General features: G+C 39.7%; 2 protein-coding genes across 2 annotated transcripts; one reads left to right on the top strand and one right to left on the bottom strand.

Moving 5' to 3' along the window:
• Window positions 1-3,004: 3,004 nt before the first annotated feature.
• Window positions 3,005-12,718, bottom strand: nopchap1 (NOP protein chaperone 1; the record flags this gene model as incomplete). The annotated part of the gene is made up of 4 exons (XM_080754583.1): window positions 3,005-3,212; window positions 8,112-8,245; window positions 11,904-11,978; window positions 12,658-12,718. The coding sequence occupies 4 exons, from the start codon at window positions 12,716-12,718 to the stop codon at window positions 3,036-3,038; spliced, it is 447 nt and encodes a 148-aa protein (XP_080610709.1). The 3' UTR covers window positions 3,005-3,035.
• LOC308308462 (E3 ubiquitin-protein ligase TRIM21-like) lies at window positions 5,102-6,733 on the top strand (the record flags this gene model as incomplete). The annotated part of the gene is made up of 1 exon (XM_080753877.1): window positions 5,102-6,733. One exon carries the CDS (start codon window positions 5,102-5,104, stop codon window positions 6,731-6,733), a length of 1,632 nt encoding a protein of 543 aa, XP_080610003.1.
• Window positions 12,719-20,305: the final 7,587 nt, after the last annotated feature.

Below are 20,305 nucleotides of genomic sequence, written 5' to 3' on the forward strand. Positions count from 1 at the left end.
ACTCTCTCCGGTTAATATCTGCATTTAAACCAACTATTGCAAGTAGGCCTGCCTTATATTTGCAGTGACAGCTGTCATTCCCATTCAGTATTCTTTGAGAGTACTTGAATAATCTTGGAGTATAATGTCACTCATCATTACTATGACATCAATTATATCCATATTTGGGCATATCTATAGTGCAGTAACCATAAGAGTAACCATTGGAGGCCAGTGTGGAACTCCATATTTGGGGCTTCTGTTCTCTGTGACACAATATGATGTCAGTCTACTGACATGTATTTGGAAATTTTGGGTACATTTGGGGCGTGGACAGACCTCTATTGCAACATGCAGGACAGCCAGGTTCTAGACAACCGCCAGTGGTGAAAGAAGTACTCACATTTTTGAGCGGTGCAAACCGCACCTACGTCTGGCTTTGTGTGTGTGTATGTATGAGTGTCCGTATGAGCATGGAACTCCATTTATGGAGATAACCGAATGAGCACAAGATGTCCGTATGAGCACGAGACTAACGTCACAAAAAACTAGCGTCATAGAAAGTACGCAGAGACCGACATCACCACAGCTGATGTCACGGACAGAACTGCTCATACAAGGAGATATGAACGTGTCATGTTTGATACCATGCAAAGTGAGCACAGGTGTGATTTTTACTTAAAGGAGGACTTCACCACTTTTCAACCTATCTTCATATAATTGGTCCTCACTAACAAATAGCTTTTTTTTTTCAGAGGAGGGCTGTGGGCAGGTCAGAAACCAATCGCCTTGTGACGTCATCGATTGGGAATCCAAGCTAATAGAAACTGCAGGCTTTCTATTCCTGAAAAGTTGCAAATGTTAAAGTGGAAGCCATTGTTCTCGCGATAATAAAAATCGAAATATCTTTTTCAAAAATATTGATACATTTTTTTTTTTGGGAAAATTATGTCAAGACGATGGATTCTGAACTTCCCACAGCTCTCCTAGGAGACTTGGACCAAGTAGAAAAAAATTGCGCTATTTTATTATGAACATAGTGGGAACCTATTATATGAAGATAGGTTGAAAAAGTGGTGAAGTCCTCCTTTAAGTAAAAGTATCAATACCACAATGTAGAAACACTCAAGTAAAAGTCCAGTATAAAATATTTACTTGACTAAAAGTACAAAAGTGTTGGCATCAAAACAATAAAAGAGAAAACTCACTCTTGCCACTTGTGAGACCCATTATATTACTTTTACAAATGTTGATCTAAGAGGATATCGCACCAGAGAAGTCAGAGCGTAGCAGGCGTGTTGTGAGCTTGTACAGATGATCTATTTTAGGGTAATGTTCCCCCCAGAATAGGGATGCGAGGGTTCAAGTAGTTCAATCTATCACACAAAGATTTGGCGCCCACCTGCAGTATCTCGGAGGACCCCCTGTTGAAGACCTCTCTGGCCTAGGCCCTAATAAACCATAATGCATCTATGAGCGGTGTGAACATTTATCATTCTTAACAAGACAGTGTTGTGTTCGGTTTCATTGATGTAAATGCATACAGACTACTTTTTGATCTTCATCACTTTAATAATCAATCTATATCTACAAAATCGAAAAAATGAAAGTCAAGAAAATGCAGTGAAAATAAAGCAACAAGTCGATGAATGAATAGAAAAGTAAATGCATTAATGCATTGATTAATACCTATTATCAAAGAGCCAAAAAAAATAAAAATAAAAATTACCTAAAGGTTCAGATGTCTGTAGTGAGATAGATTTTGAAATAAATATCAATAAAGGTGTCCTACTACACTGGACAGATACAGTTAGACACACACACAAACACAGGTGAAAACAATCTCCTGGAGATTAATAAAGATGACTATATATAACATGACATGAAAGTGATGAAACACATCTGAATTTACTTTTCTATTTGTCCCACAGACTGAACAGTCCTGGAAGGACTAAGAAGTACATTTCAGTGTTTTCATAGTATGTGCAATTCAGGGACATGACTACCAGGGATGTCAATCTTTTCTCGCACTGTCAATTTACAGTCAAACATTTTTTTAATTTATTTGTCTGTAAGAAGCGTAGGAAATATAACTAACTTGAGTCCTCTGGCTGCAGTGGATGATATAACCACTTTAATCAAAAAATAAACAGATAGAATGTTTTAATAGAATCAGTTATGACTCCCAAGGCCTTAATTTATGCTTCATTACCTGTATGGTATTTATTATTGGAACATACAATTTAGACAAAACTCTTACTTCAGAATATATTTTAATACTGAACAAAAATGTACTACACAGCCAAAGAATTCGCAACTGTATCGTCATTTCACAAGCTTAAAAAGATTTTGAGAAAACTTGGGTCAGGATTTGGGTGTTTTTAGAACCGGCCTAGGGTCTTAATGGGTTAAAAACATATTATGATGTTGCCTCTGACCAAAGGTGTGCACTCAACAATAATAATAATAATGAGATTGAATGCATTATTATTGTGTATTAATTTGTATTCTACTTGTTTGTATTTGTATTCGTCTTTTTTAAATGTTCAAAATAAACATCCATTCATTCATTCATTCAACCTTCCAGTCACACGGCAGAGGATTGTTACAGTATAGAACTACATAGAGCCTGCATATAAACCACAACAGGAGAGCGGTATACATTAAGACCATTTAAAAATTAAAGGGGCAACCACCACACAGGCTACAACATGATCGGACACTTGCGTTTTCCATTGTGGTCAAAACAAAAAAGCACTCCCATTGAGAGAACGTTGATTTCTGGACAGAGTTCAAAATATGAATATCGTTCCATATAACTTGACAAAGCCAAACACATGTCCATCTTAAAAAAATAATATAGTATATATTTTCCCCCCTGTAGACACACCACACACACACACACACACACACACACACACACACACACACACACACACACACACACACACACACACACACACACACACACACACACACACACACACACACACACACACACACACACACACACACACACACACACACACACACACACACACACACCTATTAACATCCTAATGTCCCGGTTTGTCCACAACTTGGATGTTTGCTTTCTTCTTGTTTTTATCACCAGGCAGTCTGAGATTCTCCTCTGTAACCACAGTCTCATCTTCAGAGTCTGATGTTTCCTCCTGGGAAGTGTGCTGTTCTGTGTCACTGTCTGAATCACTGAGCTCTACCAGGGCTAAATCCTAAAACAAAAGCAAAAACAAACAAACAACCACACACGTGTCAAATAAATCAAATTATTCTGAACGCATTTAACCGTTTCTATAAATAACACCTTCTGCCACTCATTAAAAAGGTGGGGCAATCAGCTTCATTTTTAGTGTTACAGTTCCAATTTTGTCTGCTCATTTCTTTGTGTCATCGCTTCTAATTTCACTCGTTTAATCTGTATTCTGTGCAAGTTATTTCTCCTGATTGGATAAAATTGGTATCCTGATCTGAAAATGCAAAAAAAGTGCTGGAAAGACAGGGAGACTCCTGTTACGGAAATAACACTACATCAATGAGGACTATCAGAATATGAAGATATTTAATACTTATTTTAACAAAGAAATACCACTTACCCTACCTTCAAATTCTGATCTATGGAGCATTCTCAAACTCTGAACCCCCAGTACACAACAGCATGTTGTTCACCTTTGTTCCACAGATCATCTCCTCACCTTAAAGGAGTAGTTCACCCCCAAAATGACTTTTTTCTAATGATTACTCATGCTATGGACTATGGAGACTTGAGTTCAACAATATTCCTTTTGTATTTTTCACATTCCTAAGACAAAAATGGGATTATAGTAAATTTACCCCCATTGATTCCCCATCTGGAATCAATGGGGGTAAATTTATTGTAATGAAATTGTCTTAGGAATGCCACTAAAACAAAAACGTTATATTGAAATTAAGTGAACCGATCTACTCCTTTAACAAGTCCATCCTCTTCCAGTTAATTTCTCTCAGATGACATCATGTGTAAACTAGAGGACAAGCTGACATGAAGTGTTTCAGTAACTTATGACATTAAGCATTATTCTAAGTGCACGACACTGTTAATGGAAATATTGCAGTGTTACACAAGATCTCTGTACAGTATTTGAGATTTCTGTGCCATTTTGCTAAATCAAATGCATGTTTTGGGAGAAGTTGAAGGGTTACATATTCCAGAGAAACACTAAGGAGGCAGAGCAGATCAACAACATTCCTAAAGTTACAGTAAATTAGAACTTTAGTAGAGCTGCGACAGTTGAATCAAAACCTCTTTTGCTCTATAGATTTGTATTGGTATCTGCCATAATATACTGTACATTGCAATAATGACTTGTGTGGTTTTGTTACATACTGTATATAATATTACTGTAGTGTTTTGATTTGTTGAAAGATATATATATTTTTATATGTGACGTGTTGTGAGCTGATGGTAGCGTCACACCGTCGTGCGATGAAGTATGAATTGGGCCACCCCATGTTCTCATGCTCTCCTGGGTCTATGGGTCTCCTGTGAAACAGCTCCCCCTCGGGTAACGGCTTTCTGTGGGTCACAAAGGTTTCAGTAACGTAGGCTACGCCTGGGAGGCGTTCCCGGCACCACGGTTACAACTTCATCCTAGGATTAACACCGATATGCAATGCTAGGAAGAACTAGATCGGAACGTGTTGCTTGTGCTGCTTGCACCTGTATGTTGACAGCCTATTGTGTTCCTTACTTTTGAAGTGCTGCTTTAACTCTGTAATAGCAGTGATACATATTTCTGCTGCAAACGAGGAGCTTCCCACTTTGTCATTTGATCAAAACCACTTTCAACAGGATTTTAGTTACAGCAGAAACAGCACACAGGTAAGTGTACTTTAGATTTATTAGATTACTAGATTTATGGTGTATAAAAATTGCAAAGATAATTTCTTTAAAAACATGGGACAATCTAAAGTATAATGTAGACTTTGACATTACAATGTGCTTTGTGTATGTGCAGAATCAGATATTAATTGAAGTGATTATATTGTAATAATACCATTTTATATATATTTTTGTAACATGTTTCCAATGTTTCACTGTCACTTTTATTTTCAGTGTGTAGAAATGAGCCTCCTGTCTGATGAGCAGTTCCTGTGTTCCATCTGTCTGAATGTGTTCACTGATCCAGTCACCATTCCATGTGGACACAACTACTGCAAAGACTGTATCACACTTTACTGGGACAGTAATGATGTGTGTCAGTGTCCACTGTGTAAAAAATCCTTCTGTAACAGACCAGATGTCTTTGTCAATACTTTCATTGCTGGGTTGGCTGATCAGCTCAGGAATTCAAAGCGGCTGAAAAACAATTCCAACAGAAACCAAGAACCTGTTAAACCAGATGAAGTCTCCTGTGACGTCTGTACCGTGACCAAGCTCAAGGCTCTGAAGTCCTGCCTGGTATGTCTGGCCTCCTACTGTGAGACTCACCTGGAGCCTCATCTGAGACTCGCAGGGTTAAAACGACACAAACTAATCAACCCTGTGAAGAACCTGGAAGACATCATGTGTAAGAAACATGACAGACCTATGGAGCTGTTCTGCAAAACTGACCTTATGTGTGTTTGTCAGTTCTGCACAGAGTTAGACCACAAGTTACATACAATTGTATCTCTGAAAGAGGCATATGAAGGAAAGAAGGCTGAGCTGGGAAAGACAGAGGCTGAAGTTGATCGGATGATCCAGGAGAGACAACTGAAGATTCAGGAGTTCAAACAGTCAGTAGAGTTCAGCAAGAAAGATGCAGAAAGGGAGATAGCAGACAGTGTCAAAGTCTTCACTGCTCTGGTGAGCTGTATTGAGAGAAGCCAGGCTGACGTCATTGATGTGATTGAAGAGAAGCATAAAGAAACACGGAAACAGGCCGAAGGCTTCATTAAAGAGCTGCAACAGGAAATAAGTGAGTTAAGGAAGAGAAGCTTTGAGCTGAAACAGCTCGCACACACGGAAGACCAACTCCAATTCCTGCACAAAATCCCAGCCATCAACATCTCTCTGCGAACAAAGGACTGGACAATGGTGAATGTCCATCATTCTTCATACATGGGGACTGTGAGGACAGCTGTGGCTCAGCTGGAGAAGACGCTCAGTAAAGAAATGGAGACGAAGCTGGGTGATGCTGAGCTGCGCAGGATCCAGCAATATGCAGCAGATGTAACACTTGACCCCGATACAGCAGAGTGCAATCTCATCCTGTCTAAGGATGGAAAACAAGTGAATCATGGAGGCATTAAGAGGAATCTCCCAGACAACAAAGAGAGATTTGCGCCATGTACGTGTGTATTAGGAAAACAAAGCTTCTCCTCAGGAAGATTTTACTATGAGGTTCAGGTTAAAGGGAAGACTGCCTGGGATTTAGGAGTGGCCAGAGAGTCCGTCAACAGGAAAGGATCAATCACACTGAGCCCCAACCACGGTTACTGGACTACATGTATGAGGAATGGAAATGAGTACATGGCTCTTGCTAGCCCTGCAGTCCTCCTCCCTATACGAGAGGAGGTCCAGAAAGTGGGAGTGTTTGTGGATTATGAGGAGGGTCTAGTCTCTTTTTATGATGTGGAGGCCAGAGCTTATCTCTACTCTTTCACTGGCTGCACCTTCAATGAGAAACTCTATCCATTCTTCTGTCCCAGTCTTAACAATGATGGAAAAAACTCTGCTGCACTGATCATCTCTCCTGTCAATCAGAAAGATTAGACTAACCCTCTAAGTTCATTTTAACAACAAATGTGAATTTATGGTTTAATTTTAGTTGGCTAGTTTTTTCCCCCCCTTGGCTTAATTCAATCAAGCTGAACATAATGTATTGTATTCAAACTAGAACTACATTTAACCCAAATCAAGTACAGCCAGCGATTAATGATTTGCAAATGGGCTCCAATTATTTTAATGTTAACTAGAAATTTGCGGCCGCTCACATCTAGAAATCGCGCCCTAACGGGCGCTCATATTAAAAAAAAAAAAAAAAAAAGTAAAAAAAAAAAAGTTGATGGTCAGCAAGGAACATGCGTTGTTGATTTTTGTATTATGTTTTTGAGACAATTGAACAACTGCTGAACGTGGAGTTGCAGATGCAAGACATTGGGACATACAGACAGACATACACACTACCCCATTCTGATTAGGTTGTGAGATGGTTTACTCTATGTAGCTTTATAGAAGACACACAATTGTAATTATTTGCAAGTGCATGTTGTAACCTTGTACTCACTGTTGGGTAAAAACTAAGAAAGATTTGACAATGTCAACTTTTTTATTTTATTTTGTCTAAGAATCTATGTCAATTATAAAATAAATACAAAAGATAACAAATTTAACAAGTCACTGTGAATTGTGTGAAATATCTATTCAATATTGTCCAACCATGTTACACAGACATACAGTGAGTATTTAGGCTTTAACAATGAGTTTTGCTGAATAAATAACACTCAATTTGAGATTCGAGACATGTTGCATTTCATACTGTGTGATATCTTTGTATAAAATTAAACACCGAAACCCTAATCTACTAACATATCTAGTGACATCTGAATTTGGTGAAGGCCTAAAACAGGGTGAAAACTATTTCGAAAAATTAACAGCTTCAAAGAACCATTGATGCAAGAGACTTTAAGGCAATAGTTCATAGGAGGTTTGATTTTCAAAGCAGTGGGTGTAGGTTTGCTAACCAGCCCATTCAATTAAATTGGATTTCCAGAGATATATCAGTAGGCCAGAGATCTGTGTTCTCTCTGATACTCAAGCCCCATTTAGAAAAAAAAAGAAAATCTAAATATCTACAGTCTAAAAAAGAATCCAAGTAAAAAAAAAAAGAAACAAAGAAGTCTACGATAACTGTCTGTTCTACAACCTCACGTGTCACATTCCAACGTGTTGTGAGCTTGTACAGTAGATCTGCTGGTTTCAATTAACTGCCAATAATAATAATACAATAATGACGTGCCTAAACCAGGGAACTCATGGTTAAAGTGGTTAACTACAGTACAGAGTCCACGTAGCGACTCGCAAAGCTAGCAACCAAAACAAAATTATGTTTAAGTTGAATAAGAAGAAAATGTGTTGACCTTTGACTCACCATTTCTATGATTTTGTCAGCTTCCTCCACACACTCGATGTCAAAGTGTCCATCGGGAGACTCACTTATCTGCTGCTTGAGCTTCTCGTTGGCCTGGGCCATCTGCGGCAGGAAACTATGCAACCGGTCCAAAACTAGCACACAAACAGAACATAAACACAAGCATCATCACACCTGTTAAATCTGAAATCCTCAAGGGAATTTGTAAATCTGAGTGTATAAAGGGAACAAAAAGGTAGGGCCGTCCCGAGTCCTGATTATGACATTTTACTTACAGTATGTCATACAAATAATTCCGATAAACAATTTATTTAATTGTGTGGATTTTAGGCCTTGTAAACCGAAGTTGCACAGGGCAGATGACAAAAACTTAAATAAAAGCAAATAAATGACCCATACCATGTATTATTATTATGTCAAATTGTGACAGGCCTAACAAAAGGTACCATTAAGTACACTACACTCACTCATATGTACGTTGCAACCCATACACATTATGGGCACATCAGAGGCCCCCAGGGGCAACATGTGCAAATCGGCGTTGTTAGCCAAGTTAAGCCAACGGTTTCTGCTGTCTATGACATCAGTGCATGTTACCTTTGTGAGCCTGTGCTATTTGGCGGTCTTATTTCAGTAGACATGAAGCAAACATTAAAAAAGGATTTTCATCAACAAAAACATTGTGACACTGCTCTTGCTCAGCAGCCTGTTTTTATTTAAATGAATTGACAAGACGTTTTGGTCCCACTGGACCTTCATCAAGAGAGTCTTACAGCAATGGTACGAACATCTTCTGTATAAATACACACTCCTTCGTGTTCACAGGTGTGAGACAATCACACTACTCTGTAGGAGTGTCACTGTCGAGAGAGAGACAGAATATCTAAACTGTAGTAAAAATAAAGCATATTATAAGGCAGGTTGATGATGTTGAAAGCCTATTCTCTGTGGCGGGAAGCCCCTAAGAACCTACAGTTACTACATTTTAGACATTGCCCTTAGAGGCCCCCCAGACGAGATCAGAACTCGGATCAGATCAGAACTCGGAGCCGGGGGTTGATCGGTGTTCATTTCAAACGACAGCGATCCTCCGTCTTCAATTCGGGCCCGGTATATCCCGCTGTGCCAAGTGAAATATCTGAGACCATTACAAATGAGCCAGATATCCTGGATGACCACCCCTAGCGATCTCGGGCCAGAGTTGATTGGGGAAAAAGTTTTATTTTATTTTTTCTGGCAGTTGATTGAATAAAGAAACAAGGCTCCAGCCTCGGTTCTCAAACTATGTGTCCCGACCCAACGTGGGGTCGCGGAAGGTGCCATGGGCTCGCACATTGACGACCATACTACTGTGTATAACGTCTATTTGCCCTTCAACTATAAAATATATATTGTTTTTTATGAGACACGCATTGTAATTAGGCTATGCTCCCAAATCCATTTTATTACCTTCTGTTTGCATATGCAATGAGTCCTGCAGTGCTGCCAATCTGTTGAAGGTGAAAATCATGGAGGTTTTTTAGCGAGGTGAAACGCCATCAAAAGCCACCTCGAAGATGCAGGTTGGAACTCACTTATATGGAGCTCAAATTAATCATTACATCATTGCGCGAAACTAGGTCAGATAAATAATTAGCGCATCAGTTCCAGGTGGTGGTCCGCTCTCAAAAGTGGCCAAGCTTCTCATCATTGAGAATGCTTGCAGGTGTGCATGTTCAATATAGGAAATTGCCCATTACATCAAAGTGAGCCTTTCTCCGCACAAAAAAAGAAAGAGAGGTTTAAACTTGAACTCAGTCTGTGACTGTCCCACCTTAAGCGCCTTCAACCAACACTGTCAGAGTAGCACTTGTATAGGTCGATTTAGAACCCTTTTAATTTATTAATATATTAGGCTGAGTCGTGAACCTTTTTCATGTAATATCCATCTTCGCGTTCGTTGATAGCCAAAAAAGCAGATACAAGCTCACAATGCACTGTGCCATATGGCTGCGTCAGAGAACAGATCTGTTATTTTGGGAACATAACCATGCTGCGCATTTTGATGACCAAATAATCCTGTGTGCACTGCACTGTAATATTACGTGGGAAGGATATACCTTTTTGAACAATAGCCTAAATTGCGTGGTGTTAATGAGTTGTGGTCATACAACACCAAACAAAACAAGAAAAAAGACCGCACGTAGTAAAAAAGAAAAAAAAAATCCCAAGGAATGTATGTCTCTCTGACTTTGAGTATGATGACATTATATGAATAATAATGTGGCATATAGCATCAACCAGCATTTTAACGGCAACCAGCCAGACATTAAACAGACATGAGCTTAATCAGCTAATAGCAATTATGAATGTCCAAACCTGCGTGCAGTCGCAGAAAAAAAAAAGTTTAACCTCTCGCTTTTTTTTACTGTCCCACCACCTCATCCAAGCATATAGAATAGGGACAGGCCTAGGTTCCTCAATATCATTTAGCTGGGGACCCCCTGGAACTCCCCAAGGACTGGCGGTCCTCTTTGAGGACCAATGAACAAACTGACAGCACGAGAGGCGCAATGATGTGCCCGCAGCCCGCGCGTAAAAGTAAAAAAAAAAAAGGAATGCAATATGGAATGTCTCTGACTTTGAGTATTACATTATATGAATAATGTGGCATAGTAGCATCAACCACCATGATGATAGCCCAATATATTATCTTTTATAAATATAAAAAATATATATTATATATCCCCATGTGTTGTCGTGGTGGGGAAAGGCTTTCGTGAGGTGATAGAATAGGCCTACACTGCATGCCTTGTCGCCAAATGACTGCGCAGAAGAAAAAAAGGAAAAAAAAGAACGCTATAGGCTATAACGTTTTTGAACAAGTGATTACAACATTTTAGGGAGAAAGTAGGCTAAAGTAAAAAGTAAGTAGGCTAATAATAATAATAAAAGTGTAGGCTATTCTATTGTGAGGTGACAGAATAGCCTACACTCTGCGCTGCCAAGGAGCTGGCTTGATATAATCTGAAGCAATCCCGTGTGCTCATTCAGACGACAATAATTGTAAAGGATTTGTACCCGATGACCCGAGAATATCAAGCTTTTTTGATATTCTCGGAGCTTCCGAGGAAGAGCTCCCGAGGCCATAAAAATTTCCATTAACATAATCCAATCGTGTCGGGGTACCGTTCAAACCCAAGACCGAGTCCGGGGCCGACAGAATGATTTTCCCGGGGGGTCATCCCGAAATCTGATCGGGATGACTCGGCCCCGGGATCGGCCCAGTGTGATTGGGCCTTTACAGTCTATGGCAGAGATCTTAGGCAGAGATCTTAGGGATCCACTAGGGGGGTAACTACAGGGGCTCCATCAAAGCTTTGTGTGATGTGGACATTACATCAGCCTAAATAAATAGCCGATCTACAAGCGGTGCAGAGGGAAGAAGAGCAGACCAGAAGTGGTTTAAATGTACGAAAGTACACATTGACATGAATCCAGCATATTCACGGAAAAGATCATGTGTAAACAAACAAACAAACAAACAAACAAACAAAAAAAACATTAATTGACACAACAAGTCTATGAAGTAGTTATCTGTGAAATCTAAGAAAAAGTTTAATCTGCAACACAATTTTATAGTTTTATACAGTATGTATGTGTAGTGGTGGTCCCTGCTTCGTCTCTCTCTCTCTCTAAACTAAGGCCGGGGTCATATTAGCATTATTTAACGCTGAGGAATTTTCTATATCTATGGATATGGCTGTAGAGACAGACAGACAGACAGACAGACAGACAAGAAATATGTCTCACCACTACTTCTCGGGACCCTCTCAGTCTGTAATGATTGTCCAGCTTTGGGCTTTACCAGAAGCGTGTCATGGAGACCTGTCATTAAAAGACAAGTGGTGGAAAAGGTATAAGTATTAAGTATCAATACTGCAAAGTAGAAATAGCCTACTCTGTTACAAGTAAAAGTCCGGAATGTTCAAAATGTACTTGAATTGGGATCAAAAAGTAGTTAAAGTACCAAAAGTAAAAGTACAACATGTTTGAAAATAACAGATCTGGAGGCTTGTAGTTCTTGTCTTCTATTTTCAAATAGCCTATAAATAGGGCTCACTTTAGAATCGAACAAAAGACCAGGGTGCACAAACCCCAGCGAACCAAACTGGGACGGATATGGAACCGAAAAATGAACTGTCTGAGGGATCTAAAAGTGGTTCGTGTATGTTTTTTATAATTTATACCTGCAAAGTAACTGGTAACTAAAGTTTTTAAATAACTGTAGTGGAGCAAAAGTACCGGGTACAATATTTGCCTCTGAAATGTAGTTGAGTACAAGTACTGGAAAATAAGTACAAACACCTCAAAATTTTATTCCAAGTACATTACTTTAAGTAAATGTACTGTACGTGGTACTTTACACCATGTGTTAGATGAATGCAATGATAATGAATATACGTCTCAATGTCAAATATACATTTTAACTATCACAATCACGGGGCGACACAAATCCACTCAAACAACGTTTGATATTAATAATGAAGACAGTTATTGTCCAAACCTGCTCCGTTGCCAAACGACAACAGATCCTGCGAGCTGCTTTTCTTGCTGTTCAGCTCCATTTTGGATGTTTTGAATCGACACGCGTCTCTCAAAAAGGGACAACATCCGGTTGAAAGGTGAGGCTGTGCAAACATTTCATCGGTTTCCATATAGCGCCCTCTAGAGGAGCTGGGTCAAATACGGTTGGTTGGTGAATGTCATTTCAACCGGTGGTTCTCAACCTGTGGGTCCCCAGATTATTTTTGGGGGGTCCTCAGATGATTAGCTTAATGTGCAACATTGTTTTCTCACTGAACAGTAAACCAACATAAAGTTTAAGTGTATAGAAGGTAGACTATTAAACTGCACATTTCTAAAGTGACAATTTAAGGACTTTTTAATACCTCTAAAATTAAACATTATTGGCCAAATGTTCAAATATTAGAGGCAGAAATTGTGAAAATAGCCGATCTACATGCTCACAACGCCTCACGATTTAAACAAACACTGACACACATACAAAAATGAATAGATAGGCCTAGGCAATAAATATATAGGCCTACATATACGTGTAAATATAAAAATGATTCAATATAGTTCAATAAATAAACAAATAACTATACATGAGGCCATGGTTCTCAGCAGGAAACAGCTGGATTGTGTAGTCCAACTATAGGGAATATGAGACTTTACCCATATATGTATTATATTTATGGTGTGATATAGGACGTTTGTTACTGTAGTATATTTATGTTCATACACAAAACTGATCAAACTAAGCCATCCCACATGGTTCTAAGATATCAATTGTCAATTTGGAAACTCTGAATGTGCAGGTGCAACCCAGTGTTGCCATTACTTGCACCATTTTACAGAATGGCAGAAAATGTACCCCATTACAAGGGGAGCCAAAGCTATGTATGTGTGCTAAAGCTTACAGACCCCTCTAGTGTTGGTATGAAGATACCGGTATAACATTTTATTCAAAAACAATGTTACATTTAACACATCAATGCAAAAAAAAAAAAAAAAAAAACTCAATAAATATATTGTTACAAAAAAAAAACGATCAGTAAACTATGAGTGAAAGCATATGCTGAATGCCCTCCTTTACAAGTCAATTGTCTTGCCTTTTCAACAAGTAATGCTCCCAGTTTGCGTCGTTCTTGTGGATTATTGATATAACGATAAGGCAGCTTAATAGACCACAAACATACAAAATACTGTATCATTGGCATTTAAAAGCAAAAAACTCAATTGTCACAGCAAGGAACATCTTTCAAATAGTACTAGGGTTTACATGCAATGGTTAACAACACCTTGTATGGGGAGGGGGGAAAAGCTATGAAGTTGGTTAACCAACTTTATATATGCTCAACCTCACAAAAGAGAAAAAGCACAGGTGGGACATATAGTTTTGGTTGGATGATCAGTTTGCTTTGCCAGAGCTGTCTGATGACACTGATGACTACTGATCATGTCAGACAACAACTGTGTCAACACATGCCTTTTTCAAAAACCAATTCAGGTCACAGAATATCTGTCAGCACATGCCTGTCAATAACCCTCTTGGGTCACAGAATATTCACAGCAGAGTTGAGGACATCTCCAGTAAAACAGGTTGTTTAAGGGAGGTCACAGCTAATAAGAACAAGAACATAAAGTAACTGGAGTAGCTGGTTCTGCTTGGAGGAGCAATTATGTGGCATTGGGGTAATAGACCAGTTGACAATTCAATTTGTTAGGAAAAATGATTTATTTAAATAGTTTATTTAACTATGAAACATCCACAGCAAACCAGATGGTCAAAGTTTGGCTTCGGTCCTACTAATAGTAGACAGAAAATTCTCCTGAGGAGGAGAGTCTCGGTGAAGCATGGATGTGTTGTCAATCCTGAACTTCATCTTCCTCCATTAGATACTAAAGGCTTTCCCTGCAAAGTAGGAAAGGTATACAGGCAGATAGACGGGGAGAAGAGAGAGAGAGAGAGAGAGAGAGAGAGAGAGAGAGAGAGAGAGAGAGAGAGAGAGAGAGAGAGAGAGATAACAGACTTATTGAGTACTATCAGCTTTGGGCTTATCAAGCTTGAGAAAAAAACGCTTGAGAGCTTATGTGTGTGTAGTCTGAGTGGCACATACCCTGTCTGTGTGTGCGCTGTATGAATATCAGCAGCATTATATAACCAGTAAAAGACACAGTAATGGTCTTAGGACAAATGATGAGGCAAAAAACTGTCCTGCACTTACTTTCTTTGCCTGGAGGAGGGACGTCATGGACCTCTGCTGCCAGGACAGTGTCAACCTTGGCAGCCACATCTGTCTGTAAACAGTCAGGAGAGAAGATTGCCATGAAAATCACTGAATGCACCAGTAGTGGTTGTACGCCTACACTGGTCAGTGGTCACAGGTGCCAAAAAATCGATTATTTCATGTTCTCACCCTATCCACTGGTCCTTGGTCGTTGGCTTTTTCTGACCCTGGAGATAGGCAGATACCAAATATGAACGTGTGTTTATTAGGGGTGTCGCGCTTCTGAATCAGATTTTATTTCACACTTCCAATATTACAAACAGGGTGAGTTTCCAATCTCTAATAGGCCTCTGTACTTTTTCCCCACCTGCCTATCCCACTCTTGTGCTGGCTGCAGCATACTCCAAATGAACAAGAACTTTTGGCTTCAACAGGGTCTTAACAACAGCTCTTAAAAGCCAGCTCTGAGTTCTGAATGCCAGACCTCACACACTCAGTATAATTTGTCTATCAACCAGGGACGTGCTGGGCCCCTGATTCAGCCCGGGAAAAAGAGTTGGAGAGGCCCTCATTGCGCGCTATAGAGAGAGATCTCTCTCCATAGCGCTGCTGCTACTCAAAGATTTGCCATTTCAGATCATGACAAGTGACAAGCCAGTGGGCCAATTACATGAGTTATATTTCGTCGTTGTCGGGTGGAAACCCTTGTATGTCCAAAACCGTTTGTTTTGTATTTATCATTTAAAAATGATTTAAACTAGTGAAAACAGCCGATCTTGTTTTCACTACTTTTGTGCGATGGCCTTGTATGATGGGGCTTTGCTTTGCGAAAATAAATTACAAATTTGAAACTTGGAGATACAAGGTTTCTGCCCGACAATGACGATTTACTTTGTTGGCCGCCCAGTCCCCAAAATGGAACGACATTTTATTTGTATTTTTTTCCTAATGGCCGGCCTGGTCCAGGCCTGGTCCATGCCGGGAATGAACCGGCCGTTCGGGAGTTGTCCCGCTTTTCCCAATGGCCAGCACGTCCCTGCTATCAACACAGCAGCTCGCCATGTCGCTTGAACCACTGAAGAATTGTTTACAGTGCTGGAACCGGTGGTTTTACCACCTGGATCTCACTCCAACGCTCAAGAAGGTTTCGCCATTTCTTGACAGTTTGTGTCTATGGTCACTCCAGGAGGTACTCACTGGAGGTTGGCTCGCGACACTAGAACATCCTATATTCTAGTGTGCACGCTAGAATACATGAAATATCTGGAAATCAAAAAGTGAACTTGAATAATGGATTTGGATTCTGAGAATCATAACACTTGCACTACTAAGGGACGGGTGGGGTGTTAGTGTCACTTGTTACCACCGTTTTACTAACAGGCAATCGGTGGGCAAACATGGGCACATATGCAGACTTTTTATCTTCCTTGCTTGTCCAATTAAAAAGGTGAACATAATTTGTTCCAGACAAGCTTTTGTATACTTACTGTAATATTCCAACCAGTTCCTTTGTCTGACATCCATTGGAAGTTTGGCAAGAGCCATGTCGTAGGCGTCCTGCGATTGTTTCAAGATGTCATTTCTCTTTGCTGTCATGATCTCAATTCTCTCTTTAACTGCAGAAACGAAAACAATAACTGTTAGGATGAATGATTTCAGATTCCTGGAATTTATAGATATTGTTACACAATAGGCCTACGTGGATTGTTATGGAGTCATGTCACCCACCCCAACACGGTTTACTGTGCTATTGCTTTTGATTTTTGATTGATTGAATACTTTATTAGCAGTTCGCATAGGAAAAGCACAGGACAACCCTTGTCGGGCACCATTGGATAATAGTAGCCTACCATAGTACTATTTTGCAAACCGTTAATTAAGTATTCAATGACTGAATCACGTCTGCAACAGAATGAGGTTCATGTCTTTACCTTCAAGGTCAAAGGCTTCAAGAAAAACGTCCAGTTTCTTCCTCCTCTCTGCCTGGGTCTGGGACCGTGTCACCACTGGAGCCATAGCTGATGACAAGACAATTGTGTCGTCATTAAATTTATTAAAATTGTATAGTAACAATTCTCGTGTGATTACATTTTCCACCGCTGCAGATTGTAGTATGGTTGAAAGTGTAGCTAGCTTAAATTATCCTCGATATCTCGACGTCAATGTTTCATTCATCAAAATGTAACGTTCTGGATCCGATAATTCGACATTTTTGTCGATGAAAATAAACCAACTTAAGTTTGAACACTAACCGCAGCCATATAATATCAAGGAGTTGGACTAAATCGATAACTAACTCACATTGCTTGGGTTTTAGCTGGTCCGATGGGCCTGAAGTTTTAGCCGGATTCATACTTCGCCGCACGACGGCAGCGCACCGAAAACAGCTGATCTACAAGCTCACAACGGGCTGCGGGACGAGCGGCGTTGAGCTTGTAAATCTGCTATTTTCGTCGTGACACCGTCGTGTGAGCCAATACCGGCCTACTACTTTACCTGTGTGTACAGACAGCTTCTGTAGCTTCAAATCACGTCAGTTCAGAAACGTTGGTTGTTAAAGTTAAATAGCGATGTTTAGGAGTAAAACTTGTGACACATAAATATTGGTTTGTTTTAACCAAATGTAATTAGTCAACAATCAACAATAACATAGAAGGGAGTCAACCGCGCTGTCAACGTGAAGTTGATAGTTGACGCATGCGCATGTGGAGGCGCAAGTTCCTTTAGCGCTATATGACGTCGATGTTAATAGATCAATAGGCCTATTAATAATAACAACAATATTAATGGTAATCAGTGGTGGAAAAAGTGGACTTCAATTTTAAAAGTATCAATGCAATGTATAATCTATTACGAGTAGAAGTCCTGGTGCCAAAGTATAAAGTACTCAATATACAGAATGTCCCAAGTTTTCAAATGTATGTCTAAAAATCCTTTGAAAATAGCATCGTTGATCGTTCGCAACGCTTTGTGAGCTTGTAGATCATCTATTTTCAATTGGGCAAAATGTATATGGGGCTTAAGTGATTAATGTAGGCCTATGTTTTTGAATAATTATCAAACCTTCAAAGTAACTAGGCTATAGTAACTAAGTTTTCAAATAAATGTAGTGGAGTAAAAGTAGGCTACAGTATTTGTCTCTCAGATGTAGCCTAGTGGAGTAGGCCTATAAGTAAAAGTAGGCCTATACTGGAAATTGGAAATACTCAAGTAAAGAATAAATACCTCAAAACTATACTTACAGATTACAGTACTTAAGTAAATATATATACTGTAGGCTACTTATAATTGTTACTTTCCTTTGCCAGTTGTCCAGGTGCCCACTTCTCCAAGTGACTAGGCTACATGTCAGGGGCTTTTAAGCCGTGACATCATTTTGTAGTCAGACCTCCAAGCAGATTTATTGTCAATAGCCTATGTGTCCCTCGCTATTTCAACATATCTGAGACAAAAATAACGACTACTATAATTCTACCACTTTCCTGTCAACAAGAAAGAGAAGACAAATTAGTAAATAGTAAAAATAGTAAAAAGATTCACGGGCGCTGGGGCCTTTTGGCCCCAAAAGTTCTCCTCTGCCTACAAAATGATGTCAGACTTAAGAGCCCTAGTTGTCCAAGTGCCCACCTTAGTTCTGATCAAGTGACATGACATCCAGGGCTTGCTGGTCCAGTGAGTTGTATCAGTGAACTGTAGCCGATACTGTCATGAAACTGTACCTTTTCCTATGCAGTATTTCTAATAAATAGGCTACCTCAATCAAAGTCTTTAGTGGTTCTAATGTCAACACGGAGATGTAAATAATCAGTCCTGCTGCTTAACCTTCATTTTCGGGCTCACCTTACCGCTAATCACTTTTCAAGTTTGGGGTGGGCCTGGTGTAGGTTACAAGATAAAATACACCATCCTCATACCTGACAAAATACTTCCAAAACGTTGGAAAATGATATCCACAATTACAACACCAGAGGCAGCTCCACAGATCACACTCAACCCAGATTCGGCTCAAACAAAGGGTCACGTTCGTTCTCCTGCTATACCACTATGTGGAATGTCTTTAATCAATAAGAATCAAAGGCCAGCCATGTTCATTTCCTGATCCAATTCCTCGTCATTTCACAAGATGTGTGGCTATAATCTTGTGGGAACACTGAACCAGTCTGGTACTTTAACTTAGACCAGTTTACATTATGGTATTATCTGCTGTCTACTCACATGCACACATTCACCTAAAAGCTGTTTGTTTGTTTGATTGATTGATTGATTGATTGATTGATTGATTGATTGATTGAAGACATTAGTAGAAGTTTGCATAGGAAAAGGTACAGTTTCATGACGGTTCAGTTCACTGGTACAATGTCTACTAAAAGGAGATCCTAGAAAAGACTAAGCTTATTTCCACAGGAAACCATTAAAGTATCTCATATAACATTGAATGACAGGCAAATAGAACACAGTACTATGCAGTAGATATAGTCAGTAAAAAAGAAACAAAATACAGTAAGTCAATACAAACAGTACAAAGAAGGGGCAGGGGAGGGTAAGGCTGGGCTGGGCTAGGTTTGTTTTAAGCAAACTTGGTTGATAACTTCATTTATAATTTGTCTCAGTCTCTTAGAATGGAAAGCTTAAGAAAATGAGTAGCTGCTTAAACCCACTTTATTAACAGTATAGACAGTCATGGGTGGATTATGGCTTGTGCACATTGTGCACATGCACAGGGGCCCTGGCACTGCCTGAAGATCAACGTTTCAATTAGTCAGTCAGGGACACGTTCCATGGAATGTTGGAGACCCCTCTGTCCATTTCATCTAATTCCACAAGGCATATATCAAATTAAAACCTGTGTTGTCTAATGACATGACAGGTTTCCAATTGTGTAAAAAAATAAACTCTTATTTTGACAGCCATATATATATATATATACACCTCTTTCCGCGGGAATTTACTGGAGAGTTTTTTGCACCACACTTCCGGTTAACAGCAGACATACAAGCTCACGTCGCGTCGCAGATGCAACCGTTGTGAGCTTGTAGATCACACTCGGCTGCTACGCCGGAAGCTCCGTCCAACTTCTGCGCAATGCACTATGGGATGTTGGAAAGTTGTGGATATATATATATATATATATTAAAAGACGAACTGTCACCCACAGCCAATCAGGGACGAGCATTACATCCCAGGGATCTCCATATCTCCATATATGGGCATAAAAGGGATTTGTTCCCCTGGCATCACAGGGATCTCCATATATGACATCAGGGATCTCCATATATGGGCATAAAAGGGACAGTGTAGAAAAGAACCGTATTTGGTAACGGCTTCATGACGATGAACAATGCGTCACCATGAATTGTGTGGCATCATAACCAGCACTTATAAACAGGACTCCCTATAAGTCCGATTCGTTCTGATAAG

The sequence above is a fragment of the Nannobrachium achirus genome (assembly GCF_963921795.1).
Source record: "Nannobrachium achirus genome assembly, chromosome: 23".
NCBI classification, from domain to species: Eukaryota; Metazoa; Chordata; class Actinopteri; order Myctophiformes; family Myctophidae; genus Nannobrachium; species Nannobrachium achirus.